The following is a 23,188-nucleotide window of genomic DNA, read 5'->3' as shown; positions in this document are numbered from 1 at the left end:
ATTGTTAGAGGCAAAAACCAGTAACACAATACTGGATGATGTGATTTGACCACTCCTCAACCAAGCCTAGATGTAATGTGTAGGCCTACATCTGTGCCTGAAGAGTGAAGACAACCAAGCCCGAAACAAGATGGTCAGTAAAGCTATGGGTTAGTGGTCGGAGTGGTGTTATCTTGTGGGAGCATTTTGCCTTTTTTTTTTTTACTTTGTCTGAGACTCAAAGTTGTCTTCAGGGTGTCGACTATAGTTAGTCAGGATTTTAGAAGGCTGTTATGAATTCCAACCATGCATTGTAAAGAGTGCCAGACAGACAGTTGGTGCATTCTGGTCCCAAGATGTCGCTGCTGCCTCCCCGTAGGGCCAGTGAGGCTCATCTCATGGTCATGACGTTAGTTTGGTATCCCATAAGCCCCTTTGTGCTAGCCTGTTATCAGATAGTTCTAAGCAGAGGGCCATGCTCTGATAGAGACGGGGGACGGGGGACGGGGGACGGGGGGGGGGGGGCAAAGATGGAGGTGTACAGTCTGGGCCAGGGGTTTAGAGGGACCAGAATGGCGGTTGGGCAGGGGGAAGGAACAGGGGCTTAGGCAGGAAGTGGGCCATTGGGCCCTCAGGGGACAAATACACACACGTCCTTCCCTGACGTCCCTCCCTGCTCTGCTGTCTGTTCTCTCTCTGAGCCATGGGCACACATAGTTCCCTTATCTATCTCTCGCTCTTTCTCTCTTTCTTTCTCTCTCTCTCTCTCTCTCTCTCTCTCTCTCTCTCTCTCTCAGTCTCTGTCTGTTCTCTCTGTCCTCTCTCTCTCTATGTCCCCTCTCTGTTCCCTCTCTTTCTCTCTCTGTTCCCTCTCTCTCTCTCTCTCTCTCTCTCTCTCTCTCTCTCTCTCTCTCTCTCTCTCTCTCTCTCTGTTCTCTCTCTCTGTTCTCTCTCTCTCTCTCTCTCTGTTCCCTCTCTCTCTCTCTCTCTCTCTCTCTTACTGTTCATCCTCTCCTCCTTCTCCTCCTGGTCTGGTCAGACAGTTCAGTGTTGAGCTGCTCCTCTCTCCTCATCTTCCTCCTGGTCTGGTACAGTGTTGACCTGGTCCTCTCTCCTCATCTTCCTCCTGGTCTGGTACAGTGTTGACCTGGTCCTCTCTCCTCATCTTCCTCCTGGTCTGGTACAGTGTTGAGATGCTCCTCTTTCTCCCTCTCTCTTTCCTCCTCCATCCTCTCCTCCATCTTCTCCTCTACCATCCATCTAATCCCTCTCCAATTTCAGTTTCCTCTCAGATCAAAAGATCATCCAGGAAGACTGTTCGTTCCCACAGTGCAGATAAGGTTTCTGTTCCGAGACACACCCTGTGTGTCTGTCTCTCTGTGACTCTCCATGGCCTGCCCACGGATCCCAGAGAACAGCCAGAGCCCCTGAGCCCAGGTCAAAGGTAGTGGACTTTTTAGGTAATAGGGTTTCATTTGGGCCTCAGGCCCCCTCTGTCCTCTGCCTCTCTGACAGCCCCTCTTCTCTCTCTCTTTTTTCTCCACACTCCGGACGTGAAATTCCCAAAGGTTGGGTTTCATGGGAGTGTCGGCGGGGAGAACCTGAGGGATTATGGGACAGCACGGACATCCGTCCCTTTGTAGAAGGTCGAATTGGTGACATGGCTTTTCACTAGCTGTGTTACACACTTCAGTTCCTATTCTCAGGCTAGGCCCTGTGGCCACCAGGTAGGTGTGTGTGTGTGTGTGTGTGTGTGTGTGTGTGTGTAGGTGTGTGTGTGTGTGTGTGTGTGTGTGTGTGTGTGTGTGTGTGTGTGTGTGTGTGTGTGTGTGTGTGTGTGTGTGTGTGTGTGTGTGGTGTGTAGGTGTGTAGGTGTGTAGGTGTGTGTGTGTGTGTGTGTGTGTGTAGGTGTGTGTGTGTAGGTGTGTGTGTGTGTGTGTGTGTGTGTGTGTGTGTGTGTGTGTGTGTGTGTGTGTGTGTGTGTGTGTGTGTGTGTGTGTGTGTGTGTGTGTGTGTGTGTGTGTGTGGTGTAGGTGTGTAGGTGTGTAGGTGGTGTGTGTGTGTGTGGTTAGGTGTGTGTGTGTGTGTGTGTGGTTAGGTGTGTGGTTGTGGTGTGTGTGTGTGTGGTTAGTGTGTGTGTGTGTGTGTGTGTGTGTAGGTGTGTGTGTGTGTGTGTATTCATCCATAGTGTATGTTGTCATCTCGTCGGCTACTTCACAAACAGAGATCCAATCCTTCCCTGTTACAGTGACTGTATTACGAGTCATGACGGCAGCCAAAGTCCACATGACCGTTTAGTCACGGTAGTTCGTCTTCTCCAAGCTCTGATTCTGCTGATGGTTATTAGTAGCCCACCAAACTTGCTAACGGCCTGGTACTCATCACCCTATTGTCCCTCTAATCACTCTGACATCAATACAAATGTAATGAAAATCTAATAAAACACTTCATGAGCTCATGTTGCGCACCATTTCTATAGGCTATGCAATTGCGAGAGAAAACAGTTTTGATGGCCTCTATTAAAAAGTGGAGGATCCCATCAGCTTTCTATAGGCTCGGCCTACTATATTTATGTCTCAACTTTCCTAATATTAAACACATTGCTTGTCTTTACAACGGGAGTAGAGCCTAGCTGGATAGCATGAAAATGAACCACGGGAAAAGTGTTCTCCAAACGCTATTTAAGTGCACAGATGACATGTCTTTTATTAATTTTTTCAGAGACAAGTGCATGATAGTGGTCCATTCTAAATCTAAACAAATTTCACAAATATATTAGTTAGTATATGTAAAGACAAGATTAAATCAAGAATAGTCTGATTAGTGAAAATATTAGCCAATCACTCGTGCAGTAAGAATATTAGCCAATCACTCGTGCGTGCATTAAGAATATTAGCCAATTACTCAGTAAGAATTTTAGTGCAGTAAGAATATTAGCCAAATCACAATCGTGCAGTAAGAATATTAGCCAATCACTCGTGCAGTAAGAATATTAGCAGTAAGAATATTACCAATCACTCTTGCAGTAAGAATATTCAATCAGTTAGTATCACACCTCATGTGTTGGGTTTAGAGACTGACTGGCATACAGACGTGGAACACTCATTCTTCTAGCCTACTGCCGTGTGCGCATTGCTACGCTTACGATGTGAAGAAATAGCCTAATAGTTGATAAACATTTAAAGCTAAAGGATCTCGTCTAGTTGCGTCAGGCTCATTTCTTAAAACAGTTGTTTTTGTTATTGCTAGTGGTTGTATTAATTTGGGATCTATCGCATGCCACTGTCCAGACAATGTTTGAATATGTATTTCCAGCACAGAATAGAATAGGTCAACTGTTGTACTACGGGGGTTTAGTAGATTGACATAGGCTAGTGCTTTTTGCTGTTCGTTAGGCCTGCGGATCTTGTAAAGTAAATGTGGACAGTTCTTTCAACATGTGCCTCATGCATCATGCAGCCTGAATGAAAACATTTAGCCCGACATTTGTATCACAACTAAAGTTACATAAATAACTGTACGTTTCTTTGTTAACAACTCAACACAGAATAGCCAAACTGTGCTCACTCCCTCATAATAATTTGGAGAGAAAACATCCTTTCTATATTAATCAGCTATGTTCAATTGTATTCTTCATACTTTAAAATAATGCCATGAAATTATAAGCAAATCTTGTCTGCTAAACGAACTAGTCGTAGCCCACAGCCATATGGCATAGCCAGATCAGGACCTAACATAAGGCCAACTCAGAGTATGATATTCTATTTCTTCTTAACTGCTGTTTGACTTGACATGAAACTAGACAAGAGGTTTAATCCCAGTGCTGAGCCAGTGTGTAGCAGCTCATTCATGTATGGCACGTGTTTGTAGAATGTTCAAGTCCCCAATTGACTGAGGTGAATGAAGATACAACAAGGGGATCATGGGTTGGAGTCAGTTTTGCTTGTTTTTTTGTTTTGTTTTTTACTGTTCTCCAAATAGAGTTTTAAACTGTGTAGAAATGCAGTACATGATAAAGCAAATCCATGGCTCTTGTCTAAAGTAGTAAAGGGAATGGGGTGCCATTTTGGGCAAAGACAGAATTGAAAAAGAGAAGAGGAGAGATGGGGCCATAGAGAGTGTCTTTGTTCTGTTCTGTGAATGTGTGACCGCATGTTATCATGTGTTCCGTTTCCCCTCCCAGCGTTCAAATTCATTTCTGGGCCTTGGACATTCAATAAGGACTCAGTCTGACTCTCTCTATCTCTCTCTCCATTTACCCTTTCTCTCGCTCGTGCTCTGTTTCTCTGTCTCTCTCTTCCTCTGACCTACTCTCTCTCTTCCTTACCACCCCCCCCTCTCTCTCTCTCTGTCTGTCCAACCCCTCTCTCTCTCTCTCTCTCTATCTAACTCTGTCCAACCCCCTCCCTCTCTCTATCTCCCTCTATCGCCCTCTCTCTCTCTCTATCTAACCCCCTCTCTCTCTCTCTCCTCTCTCTCTCTATCTAACCCCCTCTCTCTATCTAACCCCTCTCCTATCTCTCCTCTCGCTCTCTCTCTGTCCAACCCCCCTCCTCTCTCTCTCTCTCTCTCTCTCTCTGTCCAACCCCTCTCTCTCTCTCTCTCTCTCTCTATCTAACTCCCTCTCTCTAACTCCCTCTCTTTCTCTCTCTCTCTGTTAGTTCCCAGTGCCCCTGTACTGAGCATCTCAGGGCAGGATGTTTATTTCATGCTTTATCATACGTTAGCGCGGTAATAACGTTTAATTGCGCGCTTGTTTAACAACCTCCTTCGCTAGCCTGTCACGCCGGCCTCTGCCCACCAACTGCCATTTTGGAGTTTGGCACTGAGCGGTAGCGTTAGAGGACGGAGCAGGGCATCAGGCCGTACCATGGAGCTGCTTGGGGTCTTTTACAGGAGGAAGCTCTGGAGGAAACAGAAAGGGGATGTAGGTCTGGGGACAGAGACAGGGGGTCTGGGGCGGTCAGACAGGGCACTGTGCAAGTCCCCTTCTGAGACCAGCGTCAACCACCTGGCCACCGGACTCATCTCCAAGGTGCTACGCTTCACCAGGTAACACACGGGGTGGGGTTTGGTTGGGTTTAAGGTAACAGAAACTGAGAGTTGGGCTTAGTACTAAAGTTGACTCCACTTCACGACTTGACTCAAGTCTTGACCCGTTTGAATAAGAGTGACTTGGTCCCACCTAGGGTAACATCCTGGAGGTAGGCTGGAACAGCTCCAGGCATCATTTTTTATTTTTCCTTTATTTAACGAGGCAAGTCAGTTAAGAACAAATTCTTATTTTCAATGACGGCCTCGGAACAGTGGGTTAACTGCCTGTTCAGGGGCAGAACGACAGATTTGTACCTTGTCAGCTCGGGGATTTGAACTTGTAACCTTCCAGTTAGTAGTCCAACGCTCTAACCACTAGGCTGCCCTGCCGCCTCTACACTCTAACCACTAGGCTACCCTGCCGCCTCTACACTCTAACCACTAGGCTACCCTGCCGACTCTACACTCTAACCACTAGGCTACCCTGCCGCCTCTACACTCTAACCACTAGGCTACCCTGCCGCCTCTACACTCTAACCACTAGGCTAACTACACTCTAACCACTAGGCTACCCTGCCGCCTCTACACTCTAACCACTAGACTACCCCTGCCACCTCTACACTCTAACCACTAGGCTACCCTGCCGCCTCTACACTCTAACCACTAGGCTCCCCTGCCGCCTCTACACTCTAACCACTAGGCTACCCTGCCGCCTCTACACTCTAACCACTAGGCTACCCTGCCGCCTCTACACTCTAACCACTAGACTACCCTGCCACCTCTACACTCTAACCACTAGGCTCCCCTGCCGCCTCTACACTCTAACCACTAGGCTACCCTGCCGCCTCTACACTCTAACCACTAGGCTACCCTGCCGCCTCTACCTCTAACCACTAGGCTACCCTGCCGCCTCTACACTCTAACCACTAGGCTACCCTGCCGCCTCTACACTCTAACCACTAGGCTCCCCTGCCGCACTCTAACCACTAGGCTACCCTGCCGCCTCTACACTCTAACCACTTGGCTACCCTGCCGCCTCTACACTCTAACCACTAGGCTACCCTGCCGCCTCTACACTCTAACCACTAGGCTACCCTGCCGCCTCTACACTCTAACCGCTAGGCTACCCTGCCTCCTCCACACTCTAACCACTAGGCTACCCTGCCGCCCCAAGCAACATAAATGGTCGCTTAGAATAGTAGAATACACAAGGAGGAAGTTCGAAATGTAGTTGTACATCATCAGTTTTTGTTCTCTTGTTATGTCAGTCACTGATAGTTAGCCATGTCAGCTAACATGTTTTAGATTGGTAAATTAGAATGGTGGAATACCGACCATTCACTCAGGGCACATTCCGTCAGGGCCCCAATTTTGATTTTTGTTAGTCACTCTCACTCAGATACCATTAACATGGCGTAAGTCATGGCAAAATGTTTACAATTGCAGGAAATGTGCTTTAAAATAAAATAAAAATATTCTCCACCACATGGCAAAATGTGTAGAATTGAAGGAAAGTCACTTTAAAATGTATGTTTTTCTCTCTGTCGTCAAAATGTTTAGGCCGCGAGGTGGGTGGCCCCCAACCAAATCTCGCTTAGGAACCCCTGGTGGGAGAGTTAGTACCAGGGTAACATACTGGGAGGGTTAGTACCAGGGTAACATACTGGGAGAGTTAGTACCAGGGTAACATACTGGAGGGTTAGTACCAGGGTAACATACTGGGAGAGTTAGTACCAGGGTAACATACTGGAGGGTTAGTACCAGGGTAACATACTGGGAGAGTTAGTACCAGGGGAACATACTGGGAGGGTTAGTACCAGGGTAACATACTGGGAGGGTTAGTACCAGGGTAACATACTGGGAGGGTTAGTACCAGGGTAACATACTGGGAGGGTTAGTACCAGGGTAACATACTGGGAGGGTTAGTACCAGGGTAACATACTGGGAGAGTTAGTACCACATACTGGGGGTAACATACTGGGAGGGTTAGTACCAGGGTAACATACTGGGAGGGTTAGTACCAGGGTAACATACTGGGAGGGTTAGTACCAGGGTAACATACTGGGAGGGTTAGTACCAGGGTAACATACTGGGAGGTGGGAGGGTTAGGGTAACATACTGGGAGGGTTAGTACCCAGGGTACACAGGGTTTACCAGGGTAACATACTGGGAGGGTTAGTACCAGGGTAACATACTGGGAGGGTTAGTACCAGGGTAACATACTGGGAGGGTTAGTACCAGGGTAACATACTGGGAGGGTTAGTACCAGGGTAACATACTGGGAGGGTTAGTACCAGGGTAACATACTGGGAGGGTTAGTACCAGGGTAACATACTGGGAGGGTTAGTACCAGGGGGTAACATACTGGGAGGGTTAGTACCAGGGTAACATACTGGGAGGGTTAGTACCAGGGTAACATACTGGGAGGGTTGGTACCAGGATAACATACTGGGAGGGTTAGTACCAGGGTAACATACTGGGAGGGTTAGTACCAGGGTAACATACTGGGAGGGTTAGTACCAGGGTAACATACTGGGAGGGTTAGTACCAGGGTAACATACTGGGAGGGTTAGTACCAGGGTAACATACTGGGAGGGTTAGTACCAGGGTAACATACTGGGAGGGTTAGTACCAGGGTAACACACTGGGAGGTACCAGGGGGAGGGTGGGAGGGTTAGTACCAGGGTAACATACTGGGAGGGTTAGTACCAGGGTAACATACTGGGAGGGTTAGTACCAGGGTAACATACTGGGAGGGTTAGTACCAGGGTAACACACTGGGAGGTGGGAGGGTTAGTACCAGGGTAACATACTGGGAGGGTTAGTACCAGGGTAACATACTGGGAGGGTTAGTACCAGGGTAACATACTGGGAGGTGGGAGGGTTGGTACCAGGATAACATACTGGGAGGGTTAGTACCAGGGTAACATACTGGGAGGGTTAGTACCAGGGTAACATACTGGGAGGGTTAGTACCAGGGTAACATACTGGGAGGGTTAGTACCAGGGTAACATACTGGGAGGGTTAGTACCAGGGTAACATACTGGGAGGTGGGAGGGTTAGTACCAGGGTAACATACTGGGAGGGTTAGTACCAGGGTAACATACTGGGAGGGTTAGTACCAGGGTAACATACTGGGAGGGTTAGTACCAGGGTAACATACTGGGAGGGTTAGTACCAGGGTAACATACTGGGAGGGTTAGTACCATGGTAACATACTGGGAGGGTTAGTACCAGGGTAACATACTGGGAGGGTTAGTACCAGGGTAACATACTGGGAGGGTTAGTACCAGGGTAACATACTGGGAGGGTTAGTACCAGGGTAACATACTGGGAGGGTTAGTACCAGGGTAACATACTGGGAGGGTTAGTACCAGGGTAACATACTGGGAGGGTTAGTACCAGGGTAACATACTGGGAGGGTTAGTACCAGGGTAACATACTGGGAGGGTTAGTACCAGGGTAACATACTGGGAGGGTTAGTACCATGGTAACATACTGGGATGTGGGAGGGTTAGTACCAGGGTAACATACTGGGAGAGTTAGTACCAGGGTAACATACTGGGATGTGGGAGGGTTAGTACCAGGGTAACATACTGGGAGGGTTAGTACCAGGGTAACATACTGGGAGGGTTAGTACCAGGGTAACATACTGGGAGGGTTAGTACCAGGGTAATATACTGGGATGGTTAGTACCAGGGTAACATACTGGGAGGGTTAGTACCAGGGTAACATACTGGGAGGGTTTAGTACCAGGGTAACATACTGGGAGGGTTAGTACCAGGGTAACATACTGGGAGGGTTAGTACCAGGGTAACATACTGGGAGGGTTAGTACCAGGGTAACATACTGGGAGGGTTAGTACCAGGGTAACATACTGGGAGGGTTAGTACCAGGGTAACATACTGGGAGGTGGGAGGGTTAGTACCAGGGTAACATACTGGGAGGGTTAGTACCAGGGTAACATACTGGGAGGGTTAGTACCAGGGTAACATACTGGGAGGGTTAGTACCAGGGTAACATACTGGGAGGTTAGTACCAGGGTAACATACTGGGAGGGTTAGTACCAGGGTAACATACTGGGAGGGTTAGTACCAGGGTAACATACTGGGAGTACCAGGGGTTAGTACCAGGGTACCAGGGTAACACACTGGGAGGGTTAGTACCAGGGTAACATACTGGGAGGGTTAGTACCAGGGTAACATACATACTGGGAGGGTTGGTACCAGGATAACATACTGGGAGGGTTAGTACCAGGGTAACATACTGGGAGGGTTAGTACCAGGGTAACATACTGGGAGGGTTAGTACCAGGGTAACATACTGGGAGGGTTAGTACCAGGGTAACATACTGGGAGGGTTAGTACCAGGGTAACATACTGGGAGGGGTTAGTACCAGGGTAACATACTGGGAGGGTTAGTACCAGGGTAACATACTGGGAGGGTTAGTACCAGGGGAACATACTGGGGGGGTTAGTACCAGGGTAACATACTGGGAGGGTTAATACCAGGGTAACATACTGGGAGGGTTAGCACCATGGTAACATACTGGGAGGGTTAGTACCAGGGTAACATACTGGGAGGGTTAGTACCAGGGTAACATACTGGGGGTAACATACTGGGGGTTAGTACCAGGGTAACATACTGGGAGGGTTAGTACCAGGGTAACATACTGGAGGGTTAGTACCAGGGTAACATACTGGGAGGGTTAGTACCAGGGTAACTGGGAGGGTTGTACCAGGGTCATATACTGGGAGGGTTAGTACCAGGGTAACATACTGGGAGGGTTAGTACCAGGGGAACATACTGGGAGGGTTAGTACCAGGGTAACATACTGGGAGGGTTAGTACCAGGGTAGCACACTGGGAGGGTTAGTACCACCAGGGTAACGTACTGGGAGAGTTAGTACCAGGGTAACATACTGGGAGGGTTAGTACCAGGGTAACATACTGGGAGGGTTAGTACCAGGGTAACATACTGGGAGGGTTAGTACCAGGGTAACATACTGGGAGGGTTAGTACCAGGGTAACATACTGGGGGAGGGTAACATACTGGGAGTACCAGGGTAACATACTGGGAGGTTAGTACCAGGGTAACAACTGGGAGGGTTAGTACCAGGGTAACATACTGGGAGGGTTAGTACCAGGGTAACATACTGGGAGGGTTAGTACCAGGGTAACATACTGGGAGGGTTAGTACCAGGGTAACATACTGGGAGGGTTAGTACCAGGGTAACATACTGGGAGGGTTAGTACCAGGGTAACATACTGGGAGGGTTAGTACCAGGGTAACATACTGGGAGGGTTAGTACCAGGGTAACATACTGGGAGGGTTTAGTACCAGGGTAACATACTGGGAGGGTTAGTACCAGGGTAACATACTGGGAGGGTTAGTACCAGGGTAACATACTGGGAGGGTTAGTACCAGGGTAACATACTGGGAGGGTTAGTACCAGGGTAACATACTGGGAGGGTTAGTACCAGGGTAACATACTGGGAGGGTTAGTACCAGGGTAACATACTGGAAGGGTTAGTACCAGGGTAACATACTGGGAGGGTTAGTACCAGGATAACATACTGGGAGGGTTTAGTAACATACTGGGAGGGTACCAGGTAACATACTGGGAGGGTTAGTACCAGGGTAACATACTGGGACTGGGGGTTAGTACCAGGGTAACACACTGGGAGGGTTAGTACCAGGGTAACATACTGGGAGGGTTAGTACCAGGGTAACATACTGGGAGGGTTAGTACCAGGGTAACACACTGGGAGGGTTAGTACCAGGGTAACACACTGGGAGGGTTAGTACCAGGGTAACACACTGGGAGGGTTAGTACCAGGGTAACATACTGGGAGGGTTAGTACCAGGGTAACATACTGGGAGGGTTAGTACCAGGGTAACACACTGGGAGGGTTAGTACCAGGGTAACATACTGGGAGGGTTAGTACCAGGGTAACATACTGGGAGGGTTAGTAACATACCAGTACCAGGGTAACATACTGGGATACTGGGGGTTAGTACCAGGGTAACACACTGGAGGGTTAGTACCAGGGTAACACACTGGGAGGGTTAGTACCAGGGTAACATACTGGGAGGGTTAGTACCAGGGTAACATACTGGGAGGGTTAGTACCAGGGTAACACACTGGGAGGGTTAGTACCAGGGTAACATACTGGGAGGGTTAGTACCAGGGTAACATACTGGGAGGGTTAGTACCAGGGTAACATACTGGGAGGGTTAGTACCAGGGTAACATACTGGGAGGGTTAGTACCAGGGTAACACACTGGAGGGTTAGTACCAGGGTAACACACTGGGAGGGTTAGTACCAGGGTAACATACTGGGATGTGGGAGGGTTAGTACCAGGGTAACATACTGGGAGGGTTAGTACCAGGGTAACATACTGGGAGGGTTAGTACCAGGGTAACATACTGGGAGGGTTAGTACCAGGGTAACATACTGGGAGGGTTAGTACCAGGGTAACATACTGGAGGGTTAGTACCAGGGTAACATACTGGAGGGTTAGTACCAGGGTAACATACTGGGAGAGTTAGTACCAGGGTAACACACTGGGAGGGTTAGTACCAGGGTAACATACTGGGAGGGTTAGTACCAGGGTAACATACTGGGAGGGTTAGTACCAGGGTAACACACTAGGAGGGTTAGTACCAGGGTAACATACTGGGAGGGTTAGTACCAGGGTAACACACTGGGAGGGTTAGTACCATGGTAACACACTGGGAGGGTTAGTACCAGGGTAACATACTGGGAGGGTTAGTACCAGGGTAACACACTGGGAGGGTTAGTACCAGGGTAACATACTGGAGGGGGAGGGTTAGTACCAGGGTAACATACTGGGAGGGTAACATACTGGGAGGGTTAGTACCAGGGTAACATACTGGGAGGGTTAGTACCAGGGTAACATACTGGGAGGGTTAGTACCAGGGTAACATACTGGAGGGTTAGTACCAGGGTAACATACTGGGAGGTTAGTACCAGGGTAACACACTGGGAGGGTTAGTACCAGGGTAACATACTGGGAGGGTTAGTACCAGGGTAACATACTGGGAGGGTTAGTACCAGGGTAACACACTGGGAGGGTTAGTACCAGGGTAACATACTGGGAGAGTTAGTACCAGGGTAACACACTGGGAGGGTTAGTACCAGGGTAACATACTGGGAGGGTTAGTACCAGGGTAACATACTGGGAGGGTTAGGGTACCAGGGTAACATACTGGGAGGGTTAGTACCAGGGTAACATACTGGGAGGGTTAGGGTAACATACTGGGAGGGTAACCATACTGGGAGGGTTAGTACCAGGGTAACATACTGGGAGGGTTAGTACCAGGGTAACATACTGGGAGGGTTAGTACCAGGGTAACATACTGGGAGGGTTAGTACCAGGATAACATACTGGGAGGGTTAGTACCAGGGTAACATACTGGGAGGGTTAGTACCAGGGTAACACACTGGGAGGGTTAGTACCAGGGTAACATACTGGGAGGGTTAGTACCAGGGTAACATACTGGGAGGGTTAGTACCAGGGTAACATACTGGGAGGGTTAGTACCAGGGTAACACACTGGGAGGGTTAGTACCAGGGTAACACACTGGGAGGGTTAGTACCAGGGTAACATACTGGGAGGGTTAGTACCAGGGTAACATACTGGGAGGGTTAGTACCAGGGTAACACACTGGGAGGGTTAGTACCAGGGTAACATACTGGGAGGGTAGTAACAGGGTAACATACTGGGAGGGTTAGTACCAGGGTAACATACTGGGAGGGTTAGTACCAGGGTAACATACTGGGAGGGTTAGTACCAGGGTAACATACTGGGAGGGTTAGTACCAGGGTAACACACTGGGAGGGTTAGTACCAGGGTAACATACTGGGAGAGTTAGTACCAGGGTAACACACTGGGAGGGTTAGTACCAGGGTAACATACTGGGAGGGTTAGTACCAGGGTAACATACTGGGAGGGTTAGTACCAGGGTAACATACTGGGAGGGTTAGTACCAGGGTAACATACTGGGAGGGTTAGTACCAGGGTAACATACTGGGAGGGTTAGTACCAGGGTAGCACACTGGGACTGCAGTTGTAGGTTTCATCTGCTCTGTGGTCTGTGGTCTGTCTTCTAATGAGGCTGGTTTATTGGGACACAGGATTCAAATAGAATGTGTTGTATTTCCAGTTGGTGGACTGGATTCCATACTCAGGCGTGGTGTGGGGAGGGACTATCTGCAGTTTTAGAATTGTTGTAAATGTTGATCAATGTGTCTGTTATGTACCTAAATTATTCTGTTATTTTTAAGTAAAGTTGGATAAATGGTAAAAAAAAAAAATGCTGGAATGTTGTAGAAATATGTGTTACGTGATGAATCACTATGGGGGTGTAAACAAGGGCTACTTTCATGTTTCTCGAGCTGGACGAAGGTGAAGATAGCATCGTTTCCTGTTTATACTCCACACTAAGTGTTGTAGGTTTTTGGGATCAAGAAGATCTTCTGAAATATGATGGCTGCCTGTTAGACAGCTAGTAGGAAGAATAGCATAGCTGAGAAGAGCTGTTGTTTCTAAACAGGAGAAGTCGGAGAGCTTGAATCCAAGGAATTATCTAGATGTGGTAGTTAGGGACCGCCTGTTGTGTACTCTGCTTAAATCGGACTACTGTGAAAGCTTGGTTGTGAAGCTGCAGTGTTGATAGCAAGGCCTCCAGTGTTTCTGGTGAGAAGGGAGGACAAGGGGGAGGTAGAGCCAGGGAGAGGGGGAGTCACACCGCTGTCCTGGCTGTCAACACAGTGATAGCATGCAGCTGGACTCTCCTGTGGCTCAGGGCCGTCCCAGCCTGCAGTAGACATCACCATCCCAGCCTGCAGTAGACATCACCATCCCAGCCTGCAGTAGACATCACCATCCCAGCCTGCAGTAGACATCACCATCCCAGCCTGCAGTAGACATCACCATCCCAGCCTGCAGTAGACATCACCATCCCAGCCTGCAGTAGACATCACCATCCCAGCCTGCAGTAGACCAGCCTGCAGTAGACACCATCCCAGCCTGCAGTAGAACCAGCTCCAGCCTGCAGTAGACATCACCATCCCAGCCTGCAGTAGACATCACCATCCCTGCCTGCAGTAGACCTCACCATCCCAGCCTGCAGTAGACCTCACCATCCCAGCCTGCAGTAGACCTCACCATCCCAGCCTGCAGTAGACATCACCATCCCAGCCTGCAGTAGACATCACCATCCCAGCCTGCAGTAGACCTCACCATCCCAGCCTGCAGTAGACATCACCATCCCAGCCTGCAGTAGACATCACCATCCCAGCCTGCAGTAGAACCAGCTCCAGCCTGCAGTAGACATCACCATCCCAGCCTGCAGTAGACATCACCATCCCAGCCTGCAGTAGACATCACCATCCCAGCCTCCCAGTAGACCTCACCATCCCAGCCTGCAGTAGAACCATCCCAGCCTGCAGTAGACATCACCATCCCAGCCTGCAGTAGACATCACCATCCCAGCCTGCAGTAGACATCACCATCCCAGCCTGCAGTAGGCCTCACCATCCCAGCCTGCAGACCTCACCATCCCAACCTGCAGTAGACATCAGTCCCAGCCTCACCATCCCAGCCTGCAGTAGACATCACCATCCCTGCCTGCAGTAGACATCACCATCCCAGCCTGCAGTAGACATCACCATCCCAGCCTGCAGTAGACCTCACCATCCCAGCCTGCAGTAGACATCACCATCCCAGCCTGCAGTAGACATCACCATCCCAGCCTGCAGTAGACATCACCATCCCAGCCTGCAGTAGACATCACCATCCCAGCCTGCAGTAGACATCACCATCCCAGCCTGCAGTAGACATCACCATCCCAGCCTGACATCACCATCCCAGCCTAGACATCACCATCCCAGCCTGCAGTAGACATCACCATCCCAGCCTGCAGTAGACATCACCATCCCAGCCTGCAGTAGACATCACCATCCCAGCCTGCAGTAGACATCACCATCCCAGCCTGCAGTAGACATCACCATCCCAGCCTGCAGTAGACATCACCATCCCAGCCTGCAGTAGACATCACCATCCCAGCCTGCAGTAGACATCACCATCCCAGCCTGCAGTAGACATCACCATCCCAGCCTGCAGTAGACATCACCATCCCAGCCTGCAGTAGACCTCACCATCCCAGCCTGCAGTAGACATCACCATCCCAGCCTGCAGTAGACATCACCATCCCAGCCTGCAGTAGACCTCACCATCCCAGCCTGCAGTAGACATCACCATCCCAGCCTGCAGTAGACATCACCATCCCAGCCTGCAGTAGACCTCACCATCCCAGCCTGCAGTAGACATCACCATCCCAGCCTGCAGTAGACATCACCATCCCAGCCTGCAGTAGACATCACCATCCCAGCCTGCAGTAGACATCACCATCCCAACCTGCAGTAGACATCACCATCCCAGCCTGCAGTAGACATCACCATCCCAGCCTGCAGTAGACATAACTATCCCAGCCTGCAGTAGACCATCCCACCATCCAGCCTGCAGTAGACATCACCATCCCAGCCTGCAGTAGACATCACCATCCCAACCTGCAGTAGACATCACCATCCCAGCCTGCAGTAGACCTCACCATCCCAGCCTGCAGTAGACATCACCATCCCAGCCTGCAGTAGAACCAGCTCCAGCCTGCAGTAGACCATCACCATCCCACCATCCCAGCCTGCAGTAGACCCAGCATCCCAGCCTGCAGTAGACATCACCATCCCTGCCTGCAGTAGACATCACCATCCCAGCCTGCAGTAGACATCACCATCCCAGCCTGCAGTAGACATCACCATCCCAGCCTGCAGTAGAACCAGCTCCAGCCTGCAGTAGACCTCACCATCCCAGCCTGCAGTAGACCTCACCATCCCAGCCTGCAGTAGACATCACCATCCCAGCCTGCAGTAGACATCACCATCCCAACCTGCAGTAGAATCAGCATCCCAGCCTGCAGTAGACATCACCATCCCAGCCTGCAGTAGACATCACCATCCCAGCCTGCAGTAGACATCACCATCCCAGCCTGCAGTAGAACCAGCTCCAGCCTGCAGTAGACATCACCATCCCAGCCTGCAGTAGACATCACCATCCCAACCTGCAGTAGAACCAGCTCCAGCCTGCAGTAGACATCACCATCCCAGCCTGCAGTAGACATCACCATCCCAACCTGCAGTAGACATCACCATCCCAGCCTGCAGTAGACATCACCATCCCAGCCTGCAGTAGACATCACCATCCCAGCCTGCAGTAGACATCACCATCCCAGCCTGCAGTAGAACCAGCTCCAGCCTGCAGTAGACATCACCATCCCAACCTGCAGTAGACATCACCATCCCAGCCTGCAGTAGACATCACCATCCCAGCCTGCAGTAGACATCACCATCCCAGCCTGCAGTAGACATCACCATCCCAGCCTGCAGTAGACATCACCATCCCAGCCTGCAGTAGACCTCAGCATCCCAGCCTGCAGTAGACATCACCATCCCAGCCTGCAGTAGACATCACCATCCCAGCCTGCAGTAGACATCACCATCCCAGCCAGCCTCAGCCTGCAGTAGGCCCAGCCTGCAGTCTAGACCTCACCATCCCAGCCTGCAGTAGACCTCACCATCCCAGCCTGCAGTAGAACCAGCTCCAGCCTGCAGTAGACATCACCATCCCAGCCTGCAGTAGACATCACCATCCCAGCCTGCAGTAGACATCACCATCCCAGCCTGCAGTAGACATCACCATCCCAGCCTGCAGTAGACATCACCATCCCAGCCTGCAGTAGACCTCACCATCCCAGCCTGCAGTAGACATCACCATCCCAGCCTGCAGTAGACATCACCATCCCAGCCTGCAGTAGACATCACCATCCCAGCCTGCAGTAGACCTCACCATCCCAGCCTGCAGTAGACATCACCATCCCAGCCTGCAGTAGCCTCACCGTCCCAACCTGCAGTAGGCCTCACCGTCCCAACCTGCAGTAGGCCCAGCTCCAGCCTGCAGTAGGCCTCAGCATCCCAGTCTGCAGTAGACCTCACCGTCCCAACCTGCAGTAGGCCCAGCTCCAGCCTGCAGTAGGCCCAGCTCCAGCCTGCAGTAGGCCCATCTCCAGCCTGCAATAGACCTCACCGTCCCAACCTGCAATAGGCCCAGCTCCAGTCTGCAGTAGGCCTCACTGCCCCAACCTGCAGTAGGCCCAGCTCCAGCCTGCAGTAGGCCCAGCTCCATTCTGCAGTAGGCCCAGCTCCAGCCTGCAGTAGGCCCAGCTCCAGCCTGCAGTAGGCCCAGCTCCAGCCTGTTTGGACGGGGTGAGGCATGGGCCACCTCAGTCCTCTGTTTGTTTTTTTTGGACACAAGATGTCCCCTTACAGGAAAAATAAAGCTTCAGTAGGATCACTACTGTTATCCCAACCTCCTCTCCTCCTCTGTATGTCCAATAGGGTTCAATATCAGGGTTTAAACCGGATGACTTGACAAAACATACTCCCAGCAGTAGCACACAATGTACTAAGCAAGCTGCATGTGGTGGAGACAGCTCATTGGATAAAGGGTGTATGGGTATTGGTGTAGGCAGCTCATTGGATAAATGGTGTATGGGTATTGGTGTAGGCAGCTCATTGGATAAAGGGTGTATGGGTATTGGTGTAGGCAGCTCATTGGATAAAGGGTGTATGGGTATTGGTGTAGGCAGCTCATTGGTGTATGGGTATTGGTGTAGGTAGCATTGGATAAAGGGTGTATGGGTATTGGTGTCATTGGATAAAGGGTGTATGGGTATTGGTGTAGGCAGCTCATTGGATAAAGGGTGTATGGGTATTGGTGTAGGCAGCTCATTGGATAAAGGGTGTATGGGTATTGGTGTAGGCAGCTCATTGGATAAAGGGTGTATGGGTATTGGTGTAGGCAGCTCATTGGATAAAGGGTGTATGGGTATTGGTGTAGGCAGCTTATTGGATAAAGGGTGTATGGGTATTGGTGTAGGCAGCTCATTGGATAAAGGGTGTATGGGTATTGGAGCGATGCGATCTGATTTGGCTAACTACGTTAATATGTTGATTCCCCCTGTTTTTTATTTATTTATTATTTATTTTTTATTTCACCTTTATTTAACCAGGTAGGCTAGTTGAGAACAAGTTCTCATTTGCAACTGCGACCTGGCCAATATAAAGCTTAGCAGTGTGAACAGACAACACAGAGTTACACATGGAGTAAACAATTAACACGTCAATAACACAGTAGAAAAAAAGAGAGTCTATATACATTGTGTGCAAAAGGCATGAGGAGTGATAAATGATCAGATGGTCATGTACAGGTAGAGATGTACAGTGTCCCAGAACTTTTTGGAGTTAGAGCTACAGGATGCAAATTTCTGCCTGAAGAAGCTGGCCTTTGCTTTCCTGACTGACTGCATGTATTGGTTCCTGACTTCCCTGAACAGTTTTTTAATATGTTCCTTTATTTAACTAGGCAAGTCAGTTAAGAACAAATTCTTATTTTCAATGACGGCCTAGGAACAGTGGGTTAACTGCCTGTTAAAGGGCAGAACGACAGATTTGTACCTTGTCAGCTCGGGGGTTTTGAACACGCAACCTTTCGGTTACTAGTCCAACGCTCTAACCACTAGGCTACCCTGCAGCCCTAGTTGCATATCGCGGGGACTATTCGATGCTATTGCAGTCCGCCACAGGATGTTTTTGTGCTGGTCGAGGGCAGTCAGGTCTGGAGTGAACCAAGGGCTATATCTGTTCTTAGTTCTGCATTTTTTGAATGGAGCATGCTTATCTAAAATGGTGAGGAAGTTACTTTTAATGAATGACCAGGCATCCTCAACTGACGGGATGAGGTCAATGTCCTTCCAGGATACCCGGGCCAGGTTGATTAGAAAGGCCTGCTCACAGAAGTGTTTTAGGGAGCGTTTGACAGTGATGAGGGCTGGCTTTCTTGATGTCTATAGTATTCTGTCTGGTATACAATCTGGTTTCTGCTCAGGTTATGGATGTGTCACTGTAACCTTAAAGGTCCTAAATTATATCACCATTACCCTTGATTCTGAGCAATGTGCTGATATTTTTATTGACTTGGCCAAAGCTTTTGATGCGGATGACCATTCCATTCTTGTGGGCCGGCTAAGGAGTATTGGTGTCTCTAAGGGGTCTTTGACCTGGTTTGCTAACTACCTCTCTCAAAGAGTGCAGTGTATAAAGTCAGAATATCTGCTATCTCCGCCACTGCCTGTCACCAAGGGAGTACCCCAAGGTTTGATCCCAGGCCCCACGCTCTTCTCAATTTCTTCTAGTGGTTCAAGGATCTCCCAGCAGTCTAAAAGACATTGGTATGATTACTGGTACTGGTACATATTTGTTGTTTGTTGCTATGGTAATCAGGGGAGTGTGTTCTGCGTTCCTTATTGTTGGTCTGTGTCATATAGTTCTGTTTTTGTTGTTATGCTATGTGTGTGCATGCCTGTGTTTGCGTGTGTGACTGAGTTCATGTGTGTGACTTAGCATGCATAGTCCTCTCCCTCTATCTGAGCTGTCTCTCTCCCTCAGACGTAGCGAGCCCGTCTCCACACATCACTTTCTGTTCTGTTCTACAGACGCAGTGAGCCCGTCTCCAGACCACACTCGTGGCACTCCACCAAACTAGGCGAGGGCCAGCCAGACCCCAGCATGGTGCAGATATCCCAGGGCACCATAGACCCTCCCTGGCATCACACATTCAACTCCAGGTTAGTAAATCAATCAATCAATCAAGTGATAAATCAATCAATTAAGTAATCAATAAATCAAATATATTTATAAAGCCATTTTTTTAACAGTTGTCACAAAGTGCTTTTACAGTTTTGTAGCCATGGAGGGGTGAACACAGGACCTGTCCCAGAAAGTCTATAAAGGGTTTATCAATTTTTTTATCAGTTTTTCTATCAATTTTACAATATTTTGATTCTTAAACATGTTAAGTAGGTTATGATTATACCCTGATGAAGACTGCTTGTCTGTCAAAACATTGGTCATTAGGTTATTCAATGATTGCATCTGAGCTCCTAGAGTGTGTGACTCTCCTTTTCTCCTTCAAGTGTTCTACTCCGCTAGCCAGCACCTCGCCTAAATTAGTGTGCGTTTCTTTTGCCTCTAAAGCAGGTTATGAGGAACAGGAAGGCCTGCACACTGTTGGTGCTCCCAAGTAAAGCTAGGTTTCCTTCCAATTGGCGACAGATTTTCATGCGAATATTTTAAAATCTGCATTAGAACACCAGAGATGTTTCCATCAAATTGACTTTTTGCAGATACAGTTGAAGTCTGAAGTTTACATACACCTTAGCCAAATACATTTAAACCCAGTTTTCCACAATTCCTGATATTTAATCCTGGTAAACATTCCCTGTCTTAGGTCAGTTAGGATCACAACTTTATTTTAAGAATGTGAAATGTCAGAGTAATAGTAGAGAGAATGATTTATTTCAGTTTTTATTTATTTCATCACATTCCTAGTGGGTCAGAAGTTTACATACACTAAATTAGTATTTGGTAGCATTGCCTTTAAATTACTTAACTTGGGTCAAACGTTGCAGGTCGCCTTCCACAAGCTTCCCACAATAATTTGGGTGAATTTTGGCCCATTCGTCCTGACAGAGCTGGTGTAACTGAGTCAGGTTTGTAGGCCTTCTTGCTCACACACCCTTTTTCAGTTCTGCCCATACATTTTCTATAGGATTGAGGTCAGGGCTTTGTGATGGCCACTCCAATACCTTGACTTTGTTGTCCTTAAGCCATTTTGCCACAACTTTGGAAGTATGCTTGGGGTCATTGTCCATTTGGAAGACCCATTTGCGACCAAGCTTTAACTTCCTGTGTCTTGAGATGTTGCTTCAATATATCCACATAATTTTCCTGACTCATGATGCAATCTATTTTGTGAAGTGCACCAGTCCCTCCTGCAGCAAAGCACCCCCACAACATGATGCTGCCACCCCTGTGCTTCACGGTTGGGATGGTGTTCTTCGGCTTGCAAGCCTCCCTCTTTTTCCTCCAAACATAACGATGGTCATTATAGCCAAACAGTTCTATTTTTGTTTCATCGGACCAGAGGACATTTCTCCAAAAAGTATGATCTTTGTCCCCATGTGCAGTTGCAAACCGTAGTCTGGCTTTTTTATGGCGGTTTTGGAGTAGTGGCTTCTTCCTTGCTGAGCGGCCTTTCAGGTTATGTCGATATAGGACTCGTTTTACTGTGGATATAGATACTTTTGTACCTGTTTCCTCCAGCATCTTTTTGCACCAAAGTACATTCATCTCTAGGAGACAGAACACATTTCCTTCCTGAGCGGAATGATGGCTGCGTGGTACCATGTTCATCTGTACAAACAATAGTACGCAAGTGTTTACACTTGCGTACTATTGTTTGTACAGATGAACATGGTACCTTCAGGCGTTTGGAAATTGCTCCCAAGGATGAACCAGACTTGTAGAGGTATACAAATTTGGTCTTGGCTGATTTCTTTTGATTTTCCATGATGTCAAGCAAAGAGGCACTGAGTTTGAAGGTAGGCCTCGAAATACTTCCACAGGTACACCTCCAATTGACTCAAATGAAGTCAATTAGCCTATCAGAAGATTCTAAAGCCATGACATCATTTCCTGGAATTTTCCAAGCTGTTTAAAAAGGCACAGTCAACTTAGTGTATGTTAACATCTGACCCACTGGAAATGTGATACAGTGAATTCTAAGTGAAATAATCTGTTTGTAAACAATTGTTGTAAAAATTACTTGTGTCATGCACAAAGTAGATGTCCTAACCGACTTGCCATAACTATAGGTTGTTAAACAATACATTTGTGGAGTGGTTGAAAAACGAGTTTTAATGACTCCGACCTAAGTGTATGTAAACTTCCGACTTCAACTGTACAATGATGACGTTGTAGACACAAATAAAAATACATTTTGCAGTTAAATTCTCACCTAATAAAAAATAAAAGTTAAATGGCTTTCCATCACATTTTCAAATCTACTAATAGTTTTCTCACAAAACAATTTGCGTTTTTTAGCGAGTGTGCAGTATTGGACCCTCCGTTCTAGATACTGTATCTGTGGAGCTCACGTATAGCCTACATGACCAGATTATTAGGGATGAAATTTGCGAGATTATTTTTTATTTGTCAAACGGCAGCCAAGCATCGATGATCGAGTCAATGTGGAGGCTATATACAGGGTTTTACGGTACAGAGTCAATGTGGAGGCTATATACAGGGTTTTACGGTACAGAGTCAATGTGGAGGCTATATACAGGGTTTTACGGTACAGAGTCAATGTGGAGGCTATATACAGGGTTTTACAGTACAGAGTCAATGTGGAGGCTATATACAGGGTTTTACGGTACAGAGTCAATGTGGAGGCTATATACAGGGTTTTACGGTACAGAGTCAATGTGGAGGCTATATACAGGGTTTTACGGTACAGAGTCAATGTGGAGGCTATATACAGGGTTTTACGGTACAGAGTCAATGTGGAGGCTATATACAGGGTTTTACGGTACAGAGTCAATGTGGAGGCTATATACAGGGTTTTACGGTACAGAGTCAATGTGGAGGCTATATACAGGGGGTACCGGTACAGAGTCAATGTGGAGGCTATATACAGGGTTTTACGGTACAGAGTCAATGTGGAGGCTATATACAGGGTTTTACGGAACAGAGTCTATATCAATATATTGATATATATATATATATCAATATATACTATATTGTATATATCAATGATGTTGCTCTTGCTGCGGGCGATTCCCTGATCCACCTCTACGCAGACGACACCATTCTATATACTTCCGGCCCGTCCTTGGACACTGTGCTATCTAACCTCCAAACGAGATTCAATGCCATACAACACTCCTTCCGTGGCCTCCAACTGCTCTTAAACGCTAGTAAAACCAAATGCATGCTTTTCAACCGATCGCTGCCTGCACCCGCATGCCCGACGAGCATCACCACCCTGGACGGTTCCGACCTTGAATATGTGGACACCTATAAGTACATAGGTGTCTGGCTAGACTGTAAACTCTCCTTCCAGACTCATATCAAACATCTCCAATCGAAAATCAAATCAAGAGTCGGCTTTCTATTCCGCAACAAAGCCTCCTTCAC

At 48.3% G+C, this 23,188-nt stretch overlaps 1 protein-coding gene across 3 annotated transcripts in view; it reads left to right on the top strand.

The window, feature by feature from the left end:
* LOC135518412 (protein Shroom3-like) overlaps positions 1-23,188 on the top strand; it is a 76,285-nt gene that overhangs the window by 11,749 nt on the left and 41,348 nt on the right. For 2 of the 3 annotated variants that reach the window (XM_064943583.1, XM_064943582.1), the window contains exons 1-2: positions 4,835-5,031; positions 19,648-19,779. In XM_064943583.1, the coding sequence (XP_064799655.1) occupies positions 4,850-5,031; positions 19,648-19,779 (314 nt within the window). In that variant the 5' untranslated portion in view covers positions 4,835-4,849. Of the gene's footprint in view, positions 1-4,834; positions 5,032-19,647; positions 19,780-23,188 lie in introns of those variants that run through there. The other variant, XM_064943584.1, reaches the window with a different exon arrangement.

This window comes from Oncorhynchus masou, chromosome 28, assembly GCF_036934945.1.
Source record: "Oncorhynchus masou masou isolate Uvic2021 chromosome 28, UVic_Omas_1.1, whole genome shotgun sequence".
NCBI classification, from domain to species: domain Eukaryota; kingdom Metazoa; phylum Chordata; class Actinopteri; order Salmoniformes; family Salmonidae; genus Oncorhynchus; species Oncorhynchus masou.
This window is presented reverse-complemented; position numbering and strand designations above follow the sequence as displayed.